The sequence below is a fragment of the Haematobia irritans genome, chromosome 5 (genome assembly GCF_050003625.1).
Source record: "Haematobia irritans isolate KBUSLIRL chromosome 5, ASM5000362v1, whole genome shotgun sequence".
NCBI lineage: Eukaryota > Metazoa > Arthropoda > Insecta > Diptera > Muscidae > Haematobia > Haematobia irritans.
The window spans coordinates 80,850,502-80,870,417 of NC_134401.1; the positions used below are offsets into that span (position 1 = coordinate 80,850,502).

Consider the following 19,916-nt stretch of genomic DNA (forward strand, 5'->3'; position numbering starts at 1 on the left):
TGGTTAATCATGTCACATAGAACTGCATTAGAAAATATCTATATATTTCGTTTTAACTGAATTAATGATAAATTCGTGAACGTGTACACTTCTCCTAATTTTACCCAAGAGAATAAAACCCATTCTAACTGTCTTGCAAGTTTATACTGAATAACTTTTATTCGAAAATTTCCCATAGAAACCTATTGTTGTCCAATTTTCTTAAATGTAAATCCATTCCATTATTAAATAACAGACGAGTTTTTTATTGCATTTTTTTTTTATGTTAAAAAAATAATACCACATTCAAAAATTTATTATTATTGTTTTATTTATTATTATTATATTATTTCTATGTACGGTTCCAAAGTGCTTTAAAAACGTGCTAACGACAACTTAAATTTCCAAATTCAGACTCGACTTTAAGTAGAAATTATTCTATGTATACGTTTTTAAAATAAAATGTTGAAAAACCTCTTCTATTTTCGAACGCTATTTTGGTTTGTGGTCAGCATACAAAAACTCCACAAATTTAAAGACTATTTCATTAATTTTAAGAAGTTTTTAGAATTGACCCTAGCCTTCTTTCATGAAAAGATACCCATTTTTAAGTTGAATCACTTAACTATAAGGACAAAACGACTTTATCGGCTTTTGGACAAGGGAAACAGTTTATATAAGAGAAATTCACAAATGCTATTATAACCAAAATTCGCGTTCGTATTTTAAGGACATGAAATCTTTGGCCTTTTTTCAGTGTACAAAGCAATTCACATCTACTATTTTAACTTAGTAATATCATAATAACTTTAGAATATTAAAATAACATAAAAAGGATAAACGAGTCAAATGCTAATACTCCTAATAATTTACTGACAGTTTATATAAGGAATTTGCATGGTAATAGTAGATTTAAAGTTTACGATAACTTTTATGAATACGAGGCAAGAACTTTACAACAAGGTGTATTTGCTGCAAAAATGCCCGCATAATGGCTGGAATAATTATTAATGTTTCAATTAAGATTTGAAACATGTGAAAAACCTTATTCTGGCAGCAAGACTTAGATAAAAACGAAGTTTTATCCATATTTCAATAGGAACATGTCGAAAATAAAAAAGCCAAAAATAGCTAAAAGGGTCATGAAAAAAGCCAGAAAAAAAGCTAAATGAATTTTTTCCCGCTAAACGTCTTCAAAAAAAGCCAAATCTAGCGGGAAAAAAGCTAAATTGGCAACGCTGTTGGATACCCAATATTTGCATTTGGCTATTTCTAAATTGGCAACGACAGTGTCTGCATTGCACATTGAAGGAAGCAGAAACAAGTTAAGCTCGTTTTTAGCAATTATACAGGCTCGAATTACATCATTACCAGTATACTGCAATAGTTTGTACCCCGGAGTACTTAATTCACATATTTTGTTTCTATAAACATATGGTTCTTGAATAAGAACTATGTCTATGTCCCCTTTCATCAGGAGAACTTTTAAGGCAGCACATGCAGCCTTACAATGATGAAGATTTATCTGGAGGATCCGTAGGACCATCGAGATTTTCAACAACCGTCACATCAGCCGCTTCGATCGAGTCATCAAGAATGTCCTCTTCAGAGATATCGGTGACTCTCGCAATAACCATAGGTTCGACTTTGGTGAGTTCTGAGGCAATAGAAGCCTCCTCACGCATACGGTATCTATCCATGTCTTCAACTTTGGTATCTCCCTCGACTTCGCAAGAGGATCCGCTTACTTCTGATTCAGACAGAGACTTGTCCATTTCTGAATCCTTTAGCTGATCGTTTGGCGCTGGGACTTTGCCAGATGTGGCAAAGACTGAGTGTTCAATATAAACACTGCATGCCGTCTTGGCCCATCCACTTCATCCAAACGGCCAACCTTCCAATCAGCTGTTGGAAGATCTGGATTGCATCGTTTCAGTCTATTTAAAATAGATTCAGGGTCAGAAGGGTTTGCAGATATCCAGGCATGTGCTCTAGGTCTAGCCGGTATGTCTTTCTTCTCGACTAACTCTAGAGCAGCTCCTTCCCAAACTTCACCAATTAGTATCAGAGCAGCTTTAAAACATTCTATAGACCTCTGGTCCTCAAATGCGACTAGCTTAAATCGTCCTTGATACCAACCAGCCTCTTGGTGTCGAGGATCTGGGCCGGGAAACTTTTCCAGCACCTGTGAGTAGACGACAGATAGAGCATTCTCAATTTCCCCCCATTTTTGCTTTGGAACCATACCGTCCAATGCTCCTTTATTAATGATAGCCATCACAAGGCTATCTTTAGCAACTGAGGCAAACGATCTTTGATCCCTTTTGGAGGATGGCAGCTCATCCGGCGATCGTTCCCTTTTTCCAGTCTCAAGAATTCCTTGAGCCCATTTTAAGGAATCGCTTTGTTTAGCCGACAGCGTGCTTGGGTCGACTGATCCTAACTTCTTTAGGATAAACAAAGCATTTCTGCGTTCCTTGAATCTCTTTCGTGAGGGATTACCTCCTTTTGATGTCGTTACCTTAGAAAAAGTTCGACTTGTCAGAGTGTCGCCACCTGTCGACCCGTCTACAGGTCGACTAATTGGGCCTAACTCTTGGTCATTGCCCAGATTTATAACTCCAGTCGATACCCGTCCACTGGGCCCTGAAGTTAGCAACCCAGTGGATGACTTGGAATTTCGCTGCATGGTGGCTTAATATCCCACCACACTTGAAATTCGTAGTAGGTACCTATTACGATGAGTTTATCCGCTATTGAAAAACACGTCCGTTCCGTTCGACGGTTGAATAGGAATGAGCAGAGAATGAAGCCGCCGAGTCGCGCCGCCGACCAATTTTCGACTCAAAATTAGGCGCAATTTATCAAAAATATTGATTTAAATAGGAAAAATTTAATAATAATTGTTGTATTTTTTGTCAAAATGTTTAACTTTCCACCCAAAATCCGTCAGTATCAAGTTGCTATAATAATTGTGCAAGAAAATTTTAAAGAAATGGAAATGTGATTGTATGATTGTTTGTACAACTTATTTCATTACCATTCTGATAACTTCAAATTGAATTTATAATGGATAATTGTCCGCCCCCGAATGGACAAATTTATATCGGCTTAGCCGTCAATCCGCAGCAGGCAAAAAATTAGTGTTAGCCGCCGCCGACAAAAATGGGTCGGATTCATTCTCTGGTCGTGAGTCTGCATAAAATATTACGCACGTGCACACCTCTACGTGGAATACTGCTACACTGGATTCAGTACACACACAGAAAAAAACAAGTTTGGACATTTTTAAATATATTTTATACACCACCGTGGTGCAATGGTTAGCATGCCCGCCTTGCATACACAAGGTCGTGGGTTCGATTCCTGCTTCGACCGAACACCAAAAAGTTTTTCAGCGGTGGATTATCCCACCTCAGTAATGCTGGTAACATTTCTGAGGGGTTTAAAGCTTCTCTAAGTGGTTTCACTCGAATATGGAACGCCGTTCGGACTCGGCTATAAAAAGGTGGTCCCTTGTCATTGAGCTTAACATGGAATCGGGAAGAACTCAGTGATAAGAGAGAAGTTCACCACTGTGGTATCACAATGGACTGAATAGTCTAAGTGAGCCTGATACATCGGGCTGCCACCTAACCTAACCTAACCTACGCCAGCCTTTAGCTTCGAAAACGCGACCTGGTGCCACTAGGAGCATTCGCCTCAACCTCACAAAACGAATCCCCTTTCCAGATATTGGGATAGCCAAAATTTGAGACCGATTAAACGACGTTAACACGACGTTAACATATAAAAAAATGAAGTAAAAAAATCCTGTGCAGTTAAAATAGTTAACTTCTTTGTGAGGACATTTTTGGAAGTGCTTTTAAAGTTGTGCCTTTAGAACAACTCCCAATTGTTTGCTGGGAAAAGTGTGGAACTACCCTACGGGAAATGGATTAACCACAGAACTGGTCTCGGACAAACTCTTAGAAATCTGTTTCAATTTGGGCTCCAAATCGAACCCGAAATGAAAAAAAAACTTTTGAAATATGTCGAACAAAAGGTTATTCTGATAATTTTATTTCACTAAATGTGAAAATTGCAACTAACTGGAGCACAGGTACCAGTTCTGTGATAGGTCCGTCAGTGGCAATTTGCACCAATTTCCCGTAGGGTACTTTTAGTTGCTTTATTATAAATTGATTGTCGAGTTATTTTGATGTCTATTTTTTTTATTCAATTTTATGAAATAAAACATTAGTTGAACCTATAAGTTCAGTCTATAAAATTTTAGCTAGGGGGGCTTTAGCCCCCCATAGGAAAATTGTCTAGCTACGCTAATGATCCCAATATCTGGATAGGGGATTCGTTTTGTGGGGTTAAGGCGAACAAGATTCCGACAATTTTTTGCCCCATATAAGTTGCGGTCACTCTAGTGCACACCTTTAATCTGAAAACATGAGCATGATTAGAATCGAATGCGTTATTAAACTCTCAACATGCCAGGTGTCACTAAAATTGTAAACGAATGCGTTTTATGTCTGTGGGCGGGTTTATTTTCGAGAGGATATTTTTCCGAAATTCGTTACTCAAGGTTGAATTACATACCATGCGTTAATCCGTGCGTTGATGGAAGGGTTGATTTTTTCTGTTTGAAGCACTCTAACCGAGCTGTTGCTTTGAAAGAGAAAATTCAACTCTTCAATCAACGGACGCATTAACGCATTGTATGTAATTCCACCTTCACTCACGAAGAAATTATTTTCGTGACCCACGCTAACGCACAACATTTGATTTGTTAATCACGCTTACTCAAGCCATTGCATTCAGCGTGACTAACAACGTGAGTCCGAAAATTTTCGTGAGTCACGTGCACACCTCTAATTCCATGTTGATACTTGTTGTAGAACTGTCATTACATTCAATGATTCTTTGAACATGGTTGTATCTTTGATTTATACCACTAGCGCTCTAGCCAAAAGCTTCTTCAATAAAGCTCTAGAATTAACAGGGTTACACAGATTGATATAAAAGATTTTTGGCGCTTTCATTCACCCAATACTCGTTGGCATTCCGCTTCCATCCATTCATATTCAGTCTGCTGTTTACTCTTTTCATTGGCGCTTTGAGGTAATTTCGCTCGGTCGCATAGTAATGTGCAAAAGACGATTTATTCCGATCTCTTTAGTATTTATTTTCGGCCAATTGCTATAATTCTGGTGGCATTTTTGGACATAGTCCAAGAGACGGTTTACGTGTAACGGTCAGATATTTTTACGAAAAAATATGGACAAAGTGCGTGTGGACTAGGCTAACTACAGAAACACAATATGATTGCATTGCAAAATGTTTTCGTGGTGGGGTGCAACATGTTTTTGTTTTCATTTTGTTTATGACGACGGAATGTACAAAGGGAGAAACCGATTAACATTTCCAAAAGGAAACAGCAAAACAAACATATCGGTCATAATAAAGTGAAACTCGAATACATGTATGCCGTGCATAGCGTGTACACAAATGCATATGAAAATTGGGCGCATATCTTTGCCGCGATTAGAGTGATTGTGGTCTAAGAAAATATAAACCATGCGACGTTTTACCGGTATATTGTAGATAAATAAATATCAGAGCTTCAAATAAGCTAGTTTCCATTTGTTTACCATTGTGTCATTAAAAATCATACCAATGAATAAAATATATGAAAATGAAACCGGAATGATGCATACCAAGTGCTTTAAAGAAAGTGAAACCGTAATCCAAAAATTTAAATAGTTTGAATTAAAAAAATACTAACGGACAATACTATAAGCAACAAGTGTGTGGATTGCGATTTGAGCCGTTATTGCTCTCAATGCTAAAGCATCAGCAAAAAAAAAAAAAAAAAATAATTGAAAATAAATTTGCATATTTTACAAAGATGTGCGTGTTAAACGAAAATATGCGGAATAAAAAATTCTTTATACGACTATTTTAACCCATTAGATAGGTCTCTTTGTTTTTTGGCATTTTAAACAAACATTCAAAAAATTTTAATTAAAAGTTAAACCTACTTTTAAAATATAATTTCCTTTAAAACTGTTTGTAAATTGTTCTAAATATGGGCTTTAGCATTTAACATTAAGGTATTTATGTTATACAATCATCATTTAACGTTAGGTACTTTGTGCAACAGTGTCGTACAGTAATCCCTCGATTAACGTTGTAATTGGTTCCGGAATTTGACGACGTTAATCGAAACGGCGTAAACCGAATTAAAAATTGCTCATACTAAGTCCAAAATAAAGTTCGTAAACAAATGATAAAAAATATCGCCACTTTTACAATTGCGTTATATATGCAATATCAAGCAGAATTTGACGAATTTTCGGTCGGAATTTCAGAAATAAATATATATATATATATATATATATATATATATATATATATATATATATATATATATATATATATATATATATATATATATATATATATATATATATATATATATATATATATATATATATATATATATATATATATATATATATATATATATATATATATATATATATATATATATATATATATATATATATATATATATCCCTGGATTTCAAAATATTGAACCGCGGGATCCCGGAATATTCCGGGATGCCGACGGATGTGCGCGTGAGTGGAATTTTACTCACGCACATTCACGAAGAAATATTTTTTCCTCATGCACATTCACGTACGGCATGTGGGTAGGAATTAACGCTCACGCACATTCGCGAAATGAAAAGTCATACTCACGCACGAATAACGTTTATAACCTCACGCTCATGACAATTCTCGTGATTTTCGGGACACTAAAATTTTCGTGACTCACGAAAATTCTCGTGATTCACGAAATTTCTCGAAAATTCTTGTGATTCACGACAATATTCGTGATTTACTACAATATTCGTGATTCACGAAAATTTTCGTGACACGACAATTCGTACGATTCACGAAAATTCTCGTGATTCATGACAAACCCCATGATTATACCGAAAGAATTCTCTTCGTTAATTTTACGAAGAGTTCTTCATTAACTATTCTTCGTGAATTCTTCATTAAAATAACGAAATTTTCATTAATTTTCGTAAATTTTACGAAGAACATTTTAGGAATATACGAAACTTCTACGAAATATTCTACATTAACTTTTCTTCGTAAAAAGTTCGTACTTTTAACAAAACCTTCTTCAAATTTCATGAATTTTGTGAAGAAGTTTTTACGAATATTTTACGAAACATTCTGCGTTAAAATTTCTTCATACAAAGTACGAAACATTTTCTTTGAAATAACGAAGAAGTTTCACTGAAGTTGTAAAATTTCCGTTCGCGGCATTAAATTGTCTTTTATAATGTGCTTGAGTGTATTCCTTTATTCTATTTTTTTATGCAAGTCTATGCTACTTCTCATTTGGGTGATAGCGCGCTATGAATAAAAGTGAAGCAATAAAACTAAAAATTATTCAAAAACTTAAGATGTAAAGTAGTGATGTCATTTTTCACACTTGTAACTACAACCAAATCAGTGTTGCCAATTTGGTGCTTTTAGCACCAAATTTAGTGCTTTTTGATTTCTAAAAAGCACCAAATTGCCTTTTTGGTGCCTTTTCAAAAAAAGCACCAACTTGGTGCTTTCTGGCATTTTCATTTAGTGCTTTTGGTGCTTTTTTTATTTTGAACAGTATTAAGTTTAATTGATACAACAATTTTGATTAGACTGTCAAGAGCCGAAGAAACTGAAATTTATTGCCAAATATAGAATTTGATTGTTAGGAAGTTGGTATTGATTATTTTTTAATTAATATTGTTATTTAGGGTATTCTGTAGGAAAGTCGAGCGATGAGTGTCGAATTTTTGAATTTGGTAAAGATGTCATTAAAAACGTTTGTATTAAAATCACAAAAGCACGCACAACTGAAATAAGCAATAGATCCTTCCATATATTAATATTTTGAAAGGTGAAAAATATCACTGATCAAAATGAATTGGACGAAAGCATTAAAACTGATCAAGGTGTATACTTGAATAGCGGTTCATAATGGTGAGTACAAAGTTTGAGTTTTGCCGCAAAAGTGAAAACTATTTCAGTAAAAATGGGCATAAAATTATGCATATTTGCTGCAAATTTTATTATAACTTGATGGGGAATAACCAAAAGCAAATTTTCACAAAGTTTGCTAAAATGACTATTTTAGCGGCTAAACTCGATCTTAATACCCCTCTTAATACATCTTCGGAAGTTTTTTTTTTTTTTTTTTTTAGTAGAGCATTTAATTTTCGATTTTGTGGTGGAAGGTGGTATGTTAGAATTTATAATATTTTTTTGGTGCTTTTTGGCCTTGGGGAGTTGGCAACACTGAACCAAATGCACTTTCGACTAAAAATTTTTTTTCTAAAAGTTCGAACATTTTTGAAAAAAAGTACGAAAGTTTTTCATAAAAAGGACGAAAATTTTTCATAAAAACTACGAAAATTTTTCATAAAAAGTACGAAACATTTTCATAAAAAGAATGAAATTGTTTCATAAAAAGTACGAAGATTTTTCATAAAAAGTACGAAGATTCTTCATAAAAAGTACGATTTTTTTTTCTTACAAACTACGAAAATTTTGGAAGAACTTTTCTTCGTAAAAAGTACGAAATATTTCGTACTTTTAATGAAAAGTTTCTTTGGTTGTAAAACAATGACAAATTTCGTACTTTTAACGAAATTTTTCGTTCTTTTTACGAAGAAAATGCTTTCGGTAATGGAAAGCTAAAAATTTAAAAATTTCGTGTCTAATTTTTTTTTTCGTAATAAAAGTGAATATAGAAAACTTTTAAATGTAGATTCTAAGAGGAGGTTTAGTAGTTCAAAATGTTGTAAACACTTTAAAAAATATTTTTATTTTCGAACTTGAATTTGTGGATTCAAAAGTGCGGTTTATATGTGAACATTTTAGTACATATGTATATGTGCGAGGAATAGAACTAGAAATGTTAACGATTGTTAATGAATATTTTTGCTTATAATTGTTCGTGAGAAAGTATACTTTTACGTGCTGTAAAGTTTGTTTGCCCAAATTTGCCCATACTAAAATAAATGTAAGGGTTTTATAGTCAAATTTGGGAAAATCGGGTGATACATATATATGGGAGCTATATCTAAATCTGAACCGAATTTGATGAATTTGATGTTAAATTTGAAGACAATCGGGTAGTAAATAAGCGCAGTATGGACTCATTTGTCGAAATCTGGCGATACATTTATATGGGGGCTATATCTAACTTAGATCCAATTTTTTCCAAATTCAACAGTGTTTGTCCTTTGACCAAGATAACACGTTGTACCAAATTTTATCAAAATCGCGGAATTAGAGTTATATACCGAAGAAAGAGATTTTGATGGTTAATATTTGTTTAATATTAATTAATAAAATTAATTTAATAAAATGACAACTGGTTTATACTATTTACATCAAGTTCTGGGGATAATGCGCTTTCTTAATAAGGAAAATAAGCAAGTATAAATTAAACTTCATCTAAGAGTATATTCTATAGTACTCCAAGTGGAATTACAATTTCGACCCCTATATAGTAACGCGCCTGGAATAAGGGGGATTGACTCCCTTTTTGTTGGTAACATTTGATTTTAATAAGATATATCGATATATCATGATTGGCGATAGTACATTGATTGTAAATAATTTTTGCCGCAAATTTTCAATTTCCGCCCATAGTGGGCTGTTGAAATGGTGGACATCCTTCCTATGATAAAGTCATCGCTTCTGCGCCAATTTTGTACTACTTCCGGATCCGCAAAGAACATTTTCACTACTTTTTTTGGCGACACCTTTTTTGCTGGGATGTAGAAGAAATTATTTGATTTTATATTATTTTTTTTTTTTTAATGTTATCTTTCACCTGGACGAGGAATCGAACCGTGGACCATACAGTTTGTAAGCCAAAACACTGTCCACTGTGCTTTTTATCTATTTAAATTCCCATGCACGTCCCTTTTATGAGTCATAAAAATCATTGCATTGGTATGTTACTATAAAAAACATTGCTAGGTTCAAATTAAAATATCCTCTACACACATTATCGAATTTCCCATAAAAAATTTACATCACTGTTCCTTTCAATTCAAATCCGAATTTTTCGTTAGGAGTCGATTAAACGATTTCAACAACCACCAAAAGGCGAGTAGCCGGTTGGGGTGACCAAAACGACGATTAGAGTAGATATTCAAAAAAATCTAATTTGTAGCTTACCAAACTTATTGCCGGTAGTCAATATTTTTTCACAGAATCATTGTGATTCCGAACAGCGTCTTCTAAACTCCGAATTCTATATGAAACATTTTGCTTGACACTGTAGCACACACATGCAATCTGTTATGTGTTCACTTTGAGATAAACATTCATGTTGTTCGGTGTGTTTCTTTCAAAGTTGATTTGTTCAATTAGTGTTTTTGGCCATTGTGGGACTATAATACAATGATGTCAACGATTATTTTTAATAATAAATATCAAGAAATTCAACATAACGAACTTAATAAATAATAGTCAAATTTATTGGATTTAGTTTGCAGTTTTTTTTTACTTCTATACTCTGGTTCTGGAAAAGAAGAATACAAGAGGAAAATTTTATCAACGACGACTTGAAGTAAACTACATGAAGGCGGTGGTCCAAAGTACACATACCAGTTTCAAGTTTGAGATACCATTATCGTCATAACAACGTACACAAAGTGATCGAGAAAAGCCATGGCATCTACATCAACGATAAAAAAGTTCATATATATTCTGGATATAATATGTCTGGTAAGTTTTTTGGTTTGTTTGATAAATAATTTTTAATTGATTTTAATATACTTTTATAGAATGATTTTTTTGCAATATAGAATATGTTTTAAATGTGAACTTACTGGCCGACACTATTTGATTTTGTCGGTTGAACGACAGAATTTACGCTTAAAATTCTGAAAGATATATTGGTGAAAATTTGTCGAAATTCAATAAAATAAAGTTTTTGCGATATTTTTCCAAACAGACTGCCCTGTCACACGGGGGCACATCAGCATCACTAGTACAACGAATTCTGCTGCTGTGGATTCTTTAGTTATAAGGAACTGTGGCATTTGCATTTTTTAATAAATGAGAACTAATAAATGTACAGATCTAGCAAGGCTAAGAACTACCTTACATATTCCAGGGGAACTAGAATTTGTTGGTATGCCCCTAGCTACCTGCAAGCTCATGCTGCGTGAGAAGGCTGTTATGATGGCAAATGTTCGATGGGAGAATTGCAAGGGTTGTAACGACACCAAGCAAATATGGACCCATTTCAACTTAAACCGCACACTAGATATGCTAATGTTCTCGAGACGCCAGATATCACTCCTGATATCTGCTATAACGGGTCGCTGCCTGATAGGCGATTTTGCAAAAACTATAGGTGCGAAGTATAATGACTATTGTATGAGCTGTCATGATGCGGAGGAAAAGGAATCAATAAAACACCTCTTGTGTGAGTGTCCTGCTTTTTGTGTAAGGCGTAAGTGAATTTTAGGAGCATATAGCTTGAGATTACTGGCGGACCTGTAAAACGTTAAATTAAGCAGTCTGCTAATGTTTTTGGAACAATCTGGTTGGTTCAACAGAAGAAAATAATCGAGAAAGTTCAACGGTTAAAACTAGAAGTGCCCATATGAAATAGGTACTTTTAGTTAATGTGGTATCAGAATGGACTGAATAGTCTAAGTGAGCCTGAATCTTAATCGGGCTGCCACTTTAACCTAACCTAACCTAACCTACAGATCTAAAAGCAATATTTTTATGAGATAACATGTCCTTATACTTTTGAGAGCCCTTATTGGTACTCTTAATTTTTTCAAAATAAACGCATAATAAAGTTACTTTAACAACCATTTAATTTAGTAACTTCACGTGGTACAAATTCTCAATATTGGCGACGCTTTCCCGATGAAGTTTAAATTAGAGGTGTCTAAAATATCACTCACACTTATGCACTTTCACGAAGCAAAATATTTATTCACACACGCTCACGCACGATACGTGTGGTAGCCAATCTCACTCACTCACATTCACGAAATAATAGCCAGTACTCACGCACGAACTACTTTTAAAGACTAGCGCTCACGCACGAACTACTTTGAAAGACTAGCGCTCACGCACGATTCACGTGATTCACGAGAAATTGACGATACTCACGACATTTTCCAAACGGAAATCAGCAGAGGTAACGAGTATGAATTAAATCTTGATTTTTTTTTTCGTGAGCGTGATATTGCAGAAATTTTATTCACGCACATTTACGAACCGATTTTATTTCTCACGCACGACATACTTATTTTAGTCCCATTCATGCACATTCACGAGAGTTGCTTTGGATTTTGTTCACGACTCTCGCCAGTCACGTGTGTCACGAGAATTTCGTGTCACGCGCTCACCTCTAGTTTAAATGTCGAATACGACTGTTTGTGACGTGGTGGGGATTCTAAGAAATGCCCCTAAATTCAAAAATAGCCATAATTGATTATTTAATTCACAAAAGTAATGACAAAAACATAATTCACGGTGTGAAATACGAATATAATACCACTAAGATGGTTATTTTCAAAATATTAATAAAATAAATCTGTTATGTAACACCTTTATCGATTTTGAAAACTCTGGTGTGAGTTTATAAAAACAATTGTCCAATCAATTGTATATCGATAAAATATTCGTTGAAACTCGAGAGCTTTTATTTAAGCACTTATGTAGATGGATGAATATTACACTCAAAAACCGTGAACCCACCATGAATTAAAATTTAGGTTAATTTTAGAAATAATTAAAAATTTAAATTTAAAATTAAAAAAAAAATAAGTAAATATTTAATAAGGTAAAAAATAACATGTAAATATTAGACATAATTAATTTTTTTCATTTTTTAAAGAAAATTTCGTAGTTTGAAGTTAAAAATTGGAGTTCAAAAATTTATAAATGTCTTTAACGCCATACAAAGTTCATGATGGGCGCATTTGGGGGAAGAATATACAACGAAAAAAAAAGTAAACTGCATAAACTAACTCGTACGAAAATTGAACTAAATTTTACTCCACATTTTGAGATTTCCACAAAGCGTTGTTAAAACCAGGAAAATTTAATGCCCCGTTGTAATTTTTAACTGCAGTTCTCGAAATTACACCCTCTCATAGAAGAAGAAAGAAGAAACTAAAATTAAAGAAGAAAATCATTGGCGCCAAATCATGACCATTTTAACCATACAGTAGTTCATTCTTACTATTTTTGGGAATCGTACGAAAATTTTCATTTGCTTTAGTTCATATTGAACTTATGTGTACGGTCGTTGAACTTTATACTCACGTTTAGTTCTTAAAATGTTTGAGACATATTTAAAAAACGGAAAATTTCGCAAAAAATAATAAAATTTAACTACAAACAAATCATTTTTTTGCAATAAAAATAAGTTTAATTTAACATTAGTTTAACTACGCAAATTTTTTTCTGTGTACAAATTTAAGAAATTACGAACTATTTTGTGTGAAATACGATCGTACACAAAAAGTATTAAAGTGAAGGAAACTTTCTCCTATTGGCGAAATGTTAACTTAAACATAATAATTGCCATCCGTTTATAATTTACAGTTTGACACTAAACTGAAAAAACAGTGAACCCACTAGGAAGAAAATTTTGGTTAATTTTTGACAATTTAAACTATTTTTAGAAAATTTTAACTAAACAGTATTACAAACGCTGACATCACGCCGATATAATTTTCGAAAAATTCAAGAAATATTTTTAGTGTAGTAGTTTTATTTTTGAGTGTAGTGCTATTTTGTAGCAACCACAAATGGGATACATAACAGTTGGCTATAATCAATGCGAGTACTTTTTTTTAAGGAAATACTTTTTTAAGGAAACCACTTTGAAACAAGTATATACGGCCGTAAGTTCGGCCAGGCCGAATCTTATGTACCCTCCACCATGGATTGCGTACAAACTTCTACTGAAGACTGTCATCCACAACCGAATTACTTGGGTTGCGGTAACACTTGCCGATGGCAAGGTATCTTAAAAAATCCTTAACACCGTCTTCTAAATTGTAAGTTAGTCCATACGGGGGATATATTAAACAAAAAAAGGCCGATTAAAGACGTATATAATTCAGTTCGACAAAATTTTCTATAGAAATAAAATGTTGACATAATTTTCTATAGAAATAAAATGTTGACATAATTTTCTATAGAAATAAAATTTTGACTAAATTTTCTATAGAAATAAAGTTTTGACAAAATTTTCTATAGAAATAAACTTTTGGTAGATTATTTTTGGCGATATGGAGCAATTTTTGTGTGATTGGCCATTGGCTATATATAACTATAGACCGATATGGAACCTCCAAGAGGTTCCGGAGGTCAAATCTGGGGAGCGATTTATATGGGGGCTATATATAATTATGGACCGATATGAACCAAATTTTGCTCTTCCAAGAGGCTCCGGAGTTCAAATCTGGGGATCGATTTATATGGGGTCTATATAATTATGGACCGATATGAATCAAATTTTGCATGGTTGTTAGAGACATTTTCTAACACCACGTACCAAATTTCAACGGGATCGGATGAATTTTGCTCCTCCAAGAGGCTCCGGAGATCAAATCTGGAGATCGGTTTATATGGGGGCTATATATAATTATGGACCTATATGGACCAATTTTTGCGTGGTTGTTAGAGATCATATACAGACACCACATACCAAATTTCAACTGGATCGGATGAATTTTGCTCCTTAAAGAGGCTCCGGAGGTCAAATCTGGGGATCGGTTTATATGGTGGGCTATATATATTTATTGACCGATATGGACCAATTTTTGCATGGTTATTATAGACCATATACTAACACCACATACCAAATTTCAAGCAAATAGGATGAATTTTTCTCCTCCAAGAGGCTCTGCAAGCCAAATCTGGGGATCGGTTTATATGGGGGCTATATGTAAAAGTGGTCCGATATTGCCCATTTGCAATACCATCCGACCTACATCAATAATAACTACTTATGCCAAGTTTCAAGTCGATAGCTTGTTTCGTTCGGAAGTTAGCGTGATTTCAACAGACGGACGGACGGATGTGCTCAAATCGACTCAGAATTTCACCACGACCCAGAATATATATACTTTATGGGGGTCTTAGAGCAATATTTCGATGTGTTACAAACGGAATGACAAAGTTAATATACCCCCCATCCTATGGTGGAGGGTATACAAATATTTCGTAATATGTACATGTAGAAAATGTGCACGGTTTGCGGTTATAGTGCTTTACACAAAAATTTTCAACATTCTTTTATTATTTATAATGTTATCGTTGTTATTGAATTTTTTTCTCGGTGTGTAAATATATGTTATAAGTTAAAAAAAAAAAAAAAACAACAACAAAAAATTGGAATACATTATTTTGAAAATATTTTCTGTGAACTCTTGCCGTGAGCTATTGAGTCATACACTCGGAACATATGTGTAATAAAAATAGAATTATAAAAAATGATGCCGTTAATTCGACACATTTATGGCACCAAGCAACAAATTTCTTGCTTAATAGTGAATGTTCGAAGCATTCTAATTCTCTAACAAATTTCAAAACACTAAATATACGATATATTCATTTTCGTCTTTGTAGATTAACTCATGTTTAAAATTTTGAAACGGAAAGAAAGATGTAGTTCGTTTTGGTGGGGTTTAAACTACAGTTTAGTTCATCACACTTACAACTACCCAGCAAGAAAAAATTGCAAGTTTTTCCAAATTCATTACTTCTAATGTACATTGAAAAATGTTCTTCTAGAGATGGTGACATATAAAAATCCTTTATAAACCACTTAAAAAAGATTTGAAAGAAATGTCACCAGAATTACTGCTGAAAAACTCTTTGTTGTTCGTTTGAATCTTGGATTGAACCCAGAGCCATGTGTATGCAAGGCAGGCATGCTAACCATTGCACCACGGTGGCTAATGGCCAATTTCAAAACAAAAAATTTTTAAAAGTCTACCGAAAATTTTTCCAAAAAAAAATAATAAAACACATAAAATTTAGACAAGTGCTTGAAATCTTTACTTGAGTCGATAGTATGCTCCATACACAGAAAAAAATTTCACCAAAAATTTTTCCAATTAAAATCTTAGTTGAGTTTTAAAAAATATTCAATTAAAAATTTAATTGATTCAACAAATTTTTTAATTGAAACAAAAATCAATCATATAAATTAATAGTATCAATTAATTTTTTAATTTGATCCATAAATTTTTTAATTGATACTATCATTTCTGTGATTGAAGACATTTCAATTAAAAATTGTGTATATAATTTAATGTTTAAAGATTATTTCATATTAATGTTGACCGCGACTGCGTCTTAAATGGTCCATGCGAATAAATTCCATCCAATGCGTCACTTGAAGCGAGCTTGTTTGTATTAAAAAATATATCCTATATTTGCTAGTGTTATTCAAACCTTCTTACGACAATGTTCATGTAGCTCCGTTAGACTCTCCGGTTAACTTTAAGTGAAAAATGTTCGGCAGTTAAGTTCTTAATGTCCATAAAAGTTTAAAGTTTAAAAGTTCGTTAGCTAACGTAGCACTAACGGAGCTTCATGAAAATAAGAGTTAATGTAGAAATAAAGTCGGAAAAAATAAAAATATTTAATTTTTTTTTAGATTTTCTTAGAAATTAAATCCGTATTTTTAAGAAACTAAATAAAATTTTTTATTTGTATAACAGGTTGGCTGATAAGTCCCCGGTTTGACACATAGATGGCGTCGTTAGTATTAAATGCATATTATAGTACCAACCTTCAAATGATTCGTGTTAAAATTTGACGTCTGTAAGTCAATTAGTTTGTGAGATAGCGCGTCTTTTGTGAAGCAACTTTTGCTATTGTGAAAAAAATGGAAAAAAAGGAATTTCGTGTTTTGATAAAATACTGTTTTCTGAAGGGAAAAAATCTTGGCTTAATAATGAGTTTCCGGACTCTGCCCCAGGGAAATCAACAATAATTGATTGGTATGCAAAATTCAAGCGTGGTGAAATGAGCACGGAGGACGGTGAACACAGTGGATGCCCGAAAGAGGTGGTTACCGACGAAAACATCAAAAAAATCCACAAAATGGTTTTGAATGACCGTAAAATGAAGTTGATCGAGATAGCAGAGGCCTTAAAGATATCAAAGGAACGTGTTGGTCATATCATTCATCAATATTTGGATATGCGGAAGCTCTGTGTAAAATGGGTGCCGCGAGAGCTCTCATATGACCAAAAACAACAACGTGTTGATGATTCTGAGCGGTTTTTGCAGCTGTTAACTTGTAATACACCCGAGTTTTTCCGTCGATATGTGACAATGGATGAAACATGGATCCATCACTACACTTCTGAGTCCAATCGACAGTCGGCTGAGTGGACAGCGACCGGTGAACCGTCTCCGAAGCGTGGAAAGACTCAAAAGTCCGCTGGCAAAGTAATGGCCTCTGTTTTTTGGGATGCGCATGGAATAATTTTTATCGATTATCTTGAGAAGGGAAAAACCATCAACAGTGACTATTATATGGCGTTATTGGAGCGTTTGAAGGTCGAAATCGCGGCAAAACGGCCCCATATGAAGAAGAAAAAAGTGTTGTTCCACCAAGACAACGCACCGTGCCACAAGTCTTGAGAACGATGGCAAAAATTCATGAATTGGGCTTCGAATTGCTTCCCCACCCACCGTATTCTCTAGATCTGGCCCCAGCGACTTTTTGTTGTTCTCAGACCTCAAAAGGATGCTCGCAGAGAAAAAATTTGGCTGCAATGAAGAGGTAATCGCCGAAACTGAGGCCTACTTTGAGGCAAAACCGAAGGAGTACTACCAAAATGGTATCAAAAAATTTGAAAGCCGTTATAATCGTTGTATCGCTCTTGAAGGGAACTATGTTGAATAATAAAAACGAATTTTGACAAAAAAAAAATGTTTTTCTTTGTTAGACCGGGGACTTATCAGCCAACCTGTTATTGCTGCCCTCTAATACCCAGCTTTTAAATGCGACCAGCTGAATATGTTTGCTATTTTAGTAAACCGAAACTGTTTTTTCTTTCTCAGATGACTTTTTGCTGTTTTAACGGATTTTTCTGCTGTGTCTATTTACAAATTTCTTTGTTAGTTCGGCCAGTGGCAACCATATGATATTTTCCCATATCTCACAATGATATGTGTTCTCCATATTAGGGGCTGTCAACAGAATCGAAAAGTCGACTTTTTGAAAATTTTGGAATATTCGATTTTTCCACCTTTTCAAAATTAACAAAAAAATAAAATGGATGTCGCCTATAGGTGTTTTGCAAAAAATCCACTTTTCAACTTTATCCAATTTTAGTAGAGCCTATTTTTGGATTTTTGTTTTGGAATTTTTAAAATGTCGAAATTCAACTTTGGCTGATGTTGAAAAGTCAACCTTTGCCGTCGCGACTTTCACCTTTTTGAAGCAAATTTCAATTTTATGTATAAAAATCGATTTTGGTAAAAAAAATCGATTTGACACGATTTGCTAAAAAAATCAAAATTCGTTTCAAATTTGAACATTACAAAAAGACGATTAATCTACTTTTAGCACAATTGAGTGTCCTTTAAAATCGAATCTAGTTAAATTTTTTCCCATTCAAGGCTTCGTTTTTATTATTATTCCTTCTCCTTCTCTTGAAATTTATCGTTATTTTGTGATCGAGTTTCCTCCATAAATTATTTTAAATGCCTTCTATTAAAAGCATCAAATTTTATTTGGCCTTCGGAGCAGTCGGTTTCTGTGGTATTCATGGAATAAAATACCTGATTATGAGTGTTCAACATAATGTTATAGCAACCACAATATGTTTAGATATTTTCTGTCCTAAAATTGAACACATTATAATTTCATTTATTCGATCGCTAGAATTTGCGCAACTTATTTGTGAATACAATGTTAATAAAATTTTATTTCAATCAGAGAAGTTTTGTAATAGGGACAAAAGAAGTCTTGTCGACTCATTGTCTTTTTGCCAAAAAAGTCGAAGTGGGCGTTCTATAGACTTCAAATTAAAGTAATCGTCTTTTGATTTCAAACTGTGGAACAGGGAACTATAAGTTAGTACATATGTTTGCGACATCCAGAAGGCGAAGAGATAGAATGCTCAGGGCCGGCCCCTGAGCCGATCTAGCAATGTTCGTCTGTCTCGTACGCAAAACTCAAATTTAAAAGAGAATTGTGCCTTAACTGTATTCTTACTTGAATTCTCCGCTTCTTCAGAATCGACTTCTTGTATAAATTATGCTGTTTCAAGTAAAAACCTACTTTAAAATAAAGTTTTGAAAGACATGTTGAACGCTTTCTGTACAAACATTATTTTTAATGTTTTATTTTTAATCGACTCATACATTTATTTAGCCGTGAACTATTTTCTACTTGCATTTAAACACCATTTTGATTGCATTAAAAATTTATCGTATTTAGAAATACAAATAATATCAACATTTTTATTAACGAATAATTTTGAACTGAATTTCAATTTTATCATTATGTTTTTTTAATGTTCCTCTTCGTCTCCCTATTAACAAAGAGCTACGGAACTTTTCTGTATCGCAAGATTCGTTTTAAAAAGTCGCGAAAATTCTACAAGGTTGAAAATTGGAAAAAATCGATTTTTCCATATTTTGAGAAACTCGAAAAATTCCAATTTTTGAAAATGTCAAAGATCGAAAATTGGACTTTTCTTTAATATTTTTGGTAAACGCATTTTCATCCAATTCTGATGGGACCACATAATGGTTTAAGGAGTAAGCATATTGGTGCAACCTAAACGAACTTGATGTAGAAGTTCGTTGGATGCGTAAAATAAAGAATTTATTAGCATATAAATTTA

General features: G+C 33.7%; 1 protein-coding gene across 1 annotated transcript in view; it reads left to right on the plus strand.

The window, feature by feature from the left end:
- Positions 1-5,010: 5,010 nt before the first annotated feature.
- Positions 5,011-19,916, plus strand: part of Tsp42Ef (Tetraspanin 42Ef) — an 80,757-nt gene continuing 65,851 nt past the window's right edge. Inside the window, exons 1-2 of the mRNA XM_075310402.1 lie at positions 5,011-5,091; positions 10,544-10,782. Of these exons, the coding sequence (XP_075166517.1) occupies positions 10,726-10,782 (57 nt within the window). The 5' untranslated portion in view covers positions 5,011-5,091; positions 10,544-10,725. The remainder of the gene's footprint in view (positions 5,092-10,543; positions 10,783-19,916) is intronic.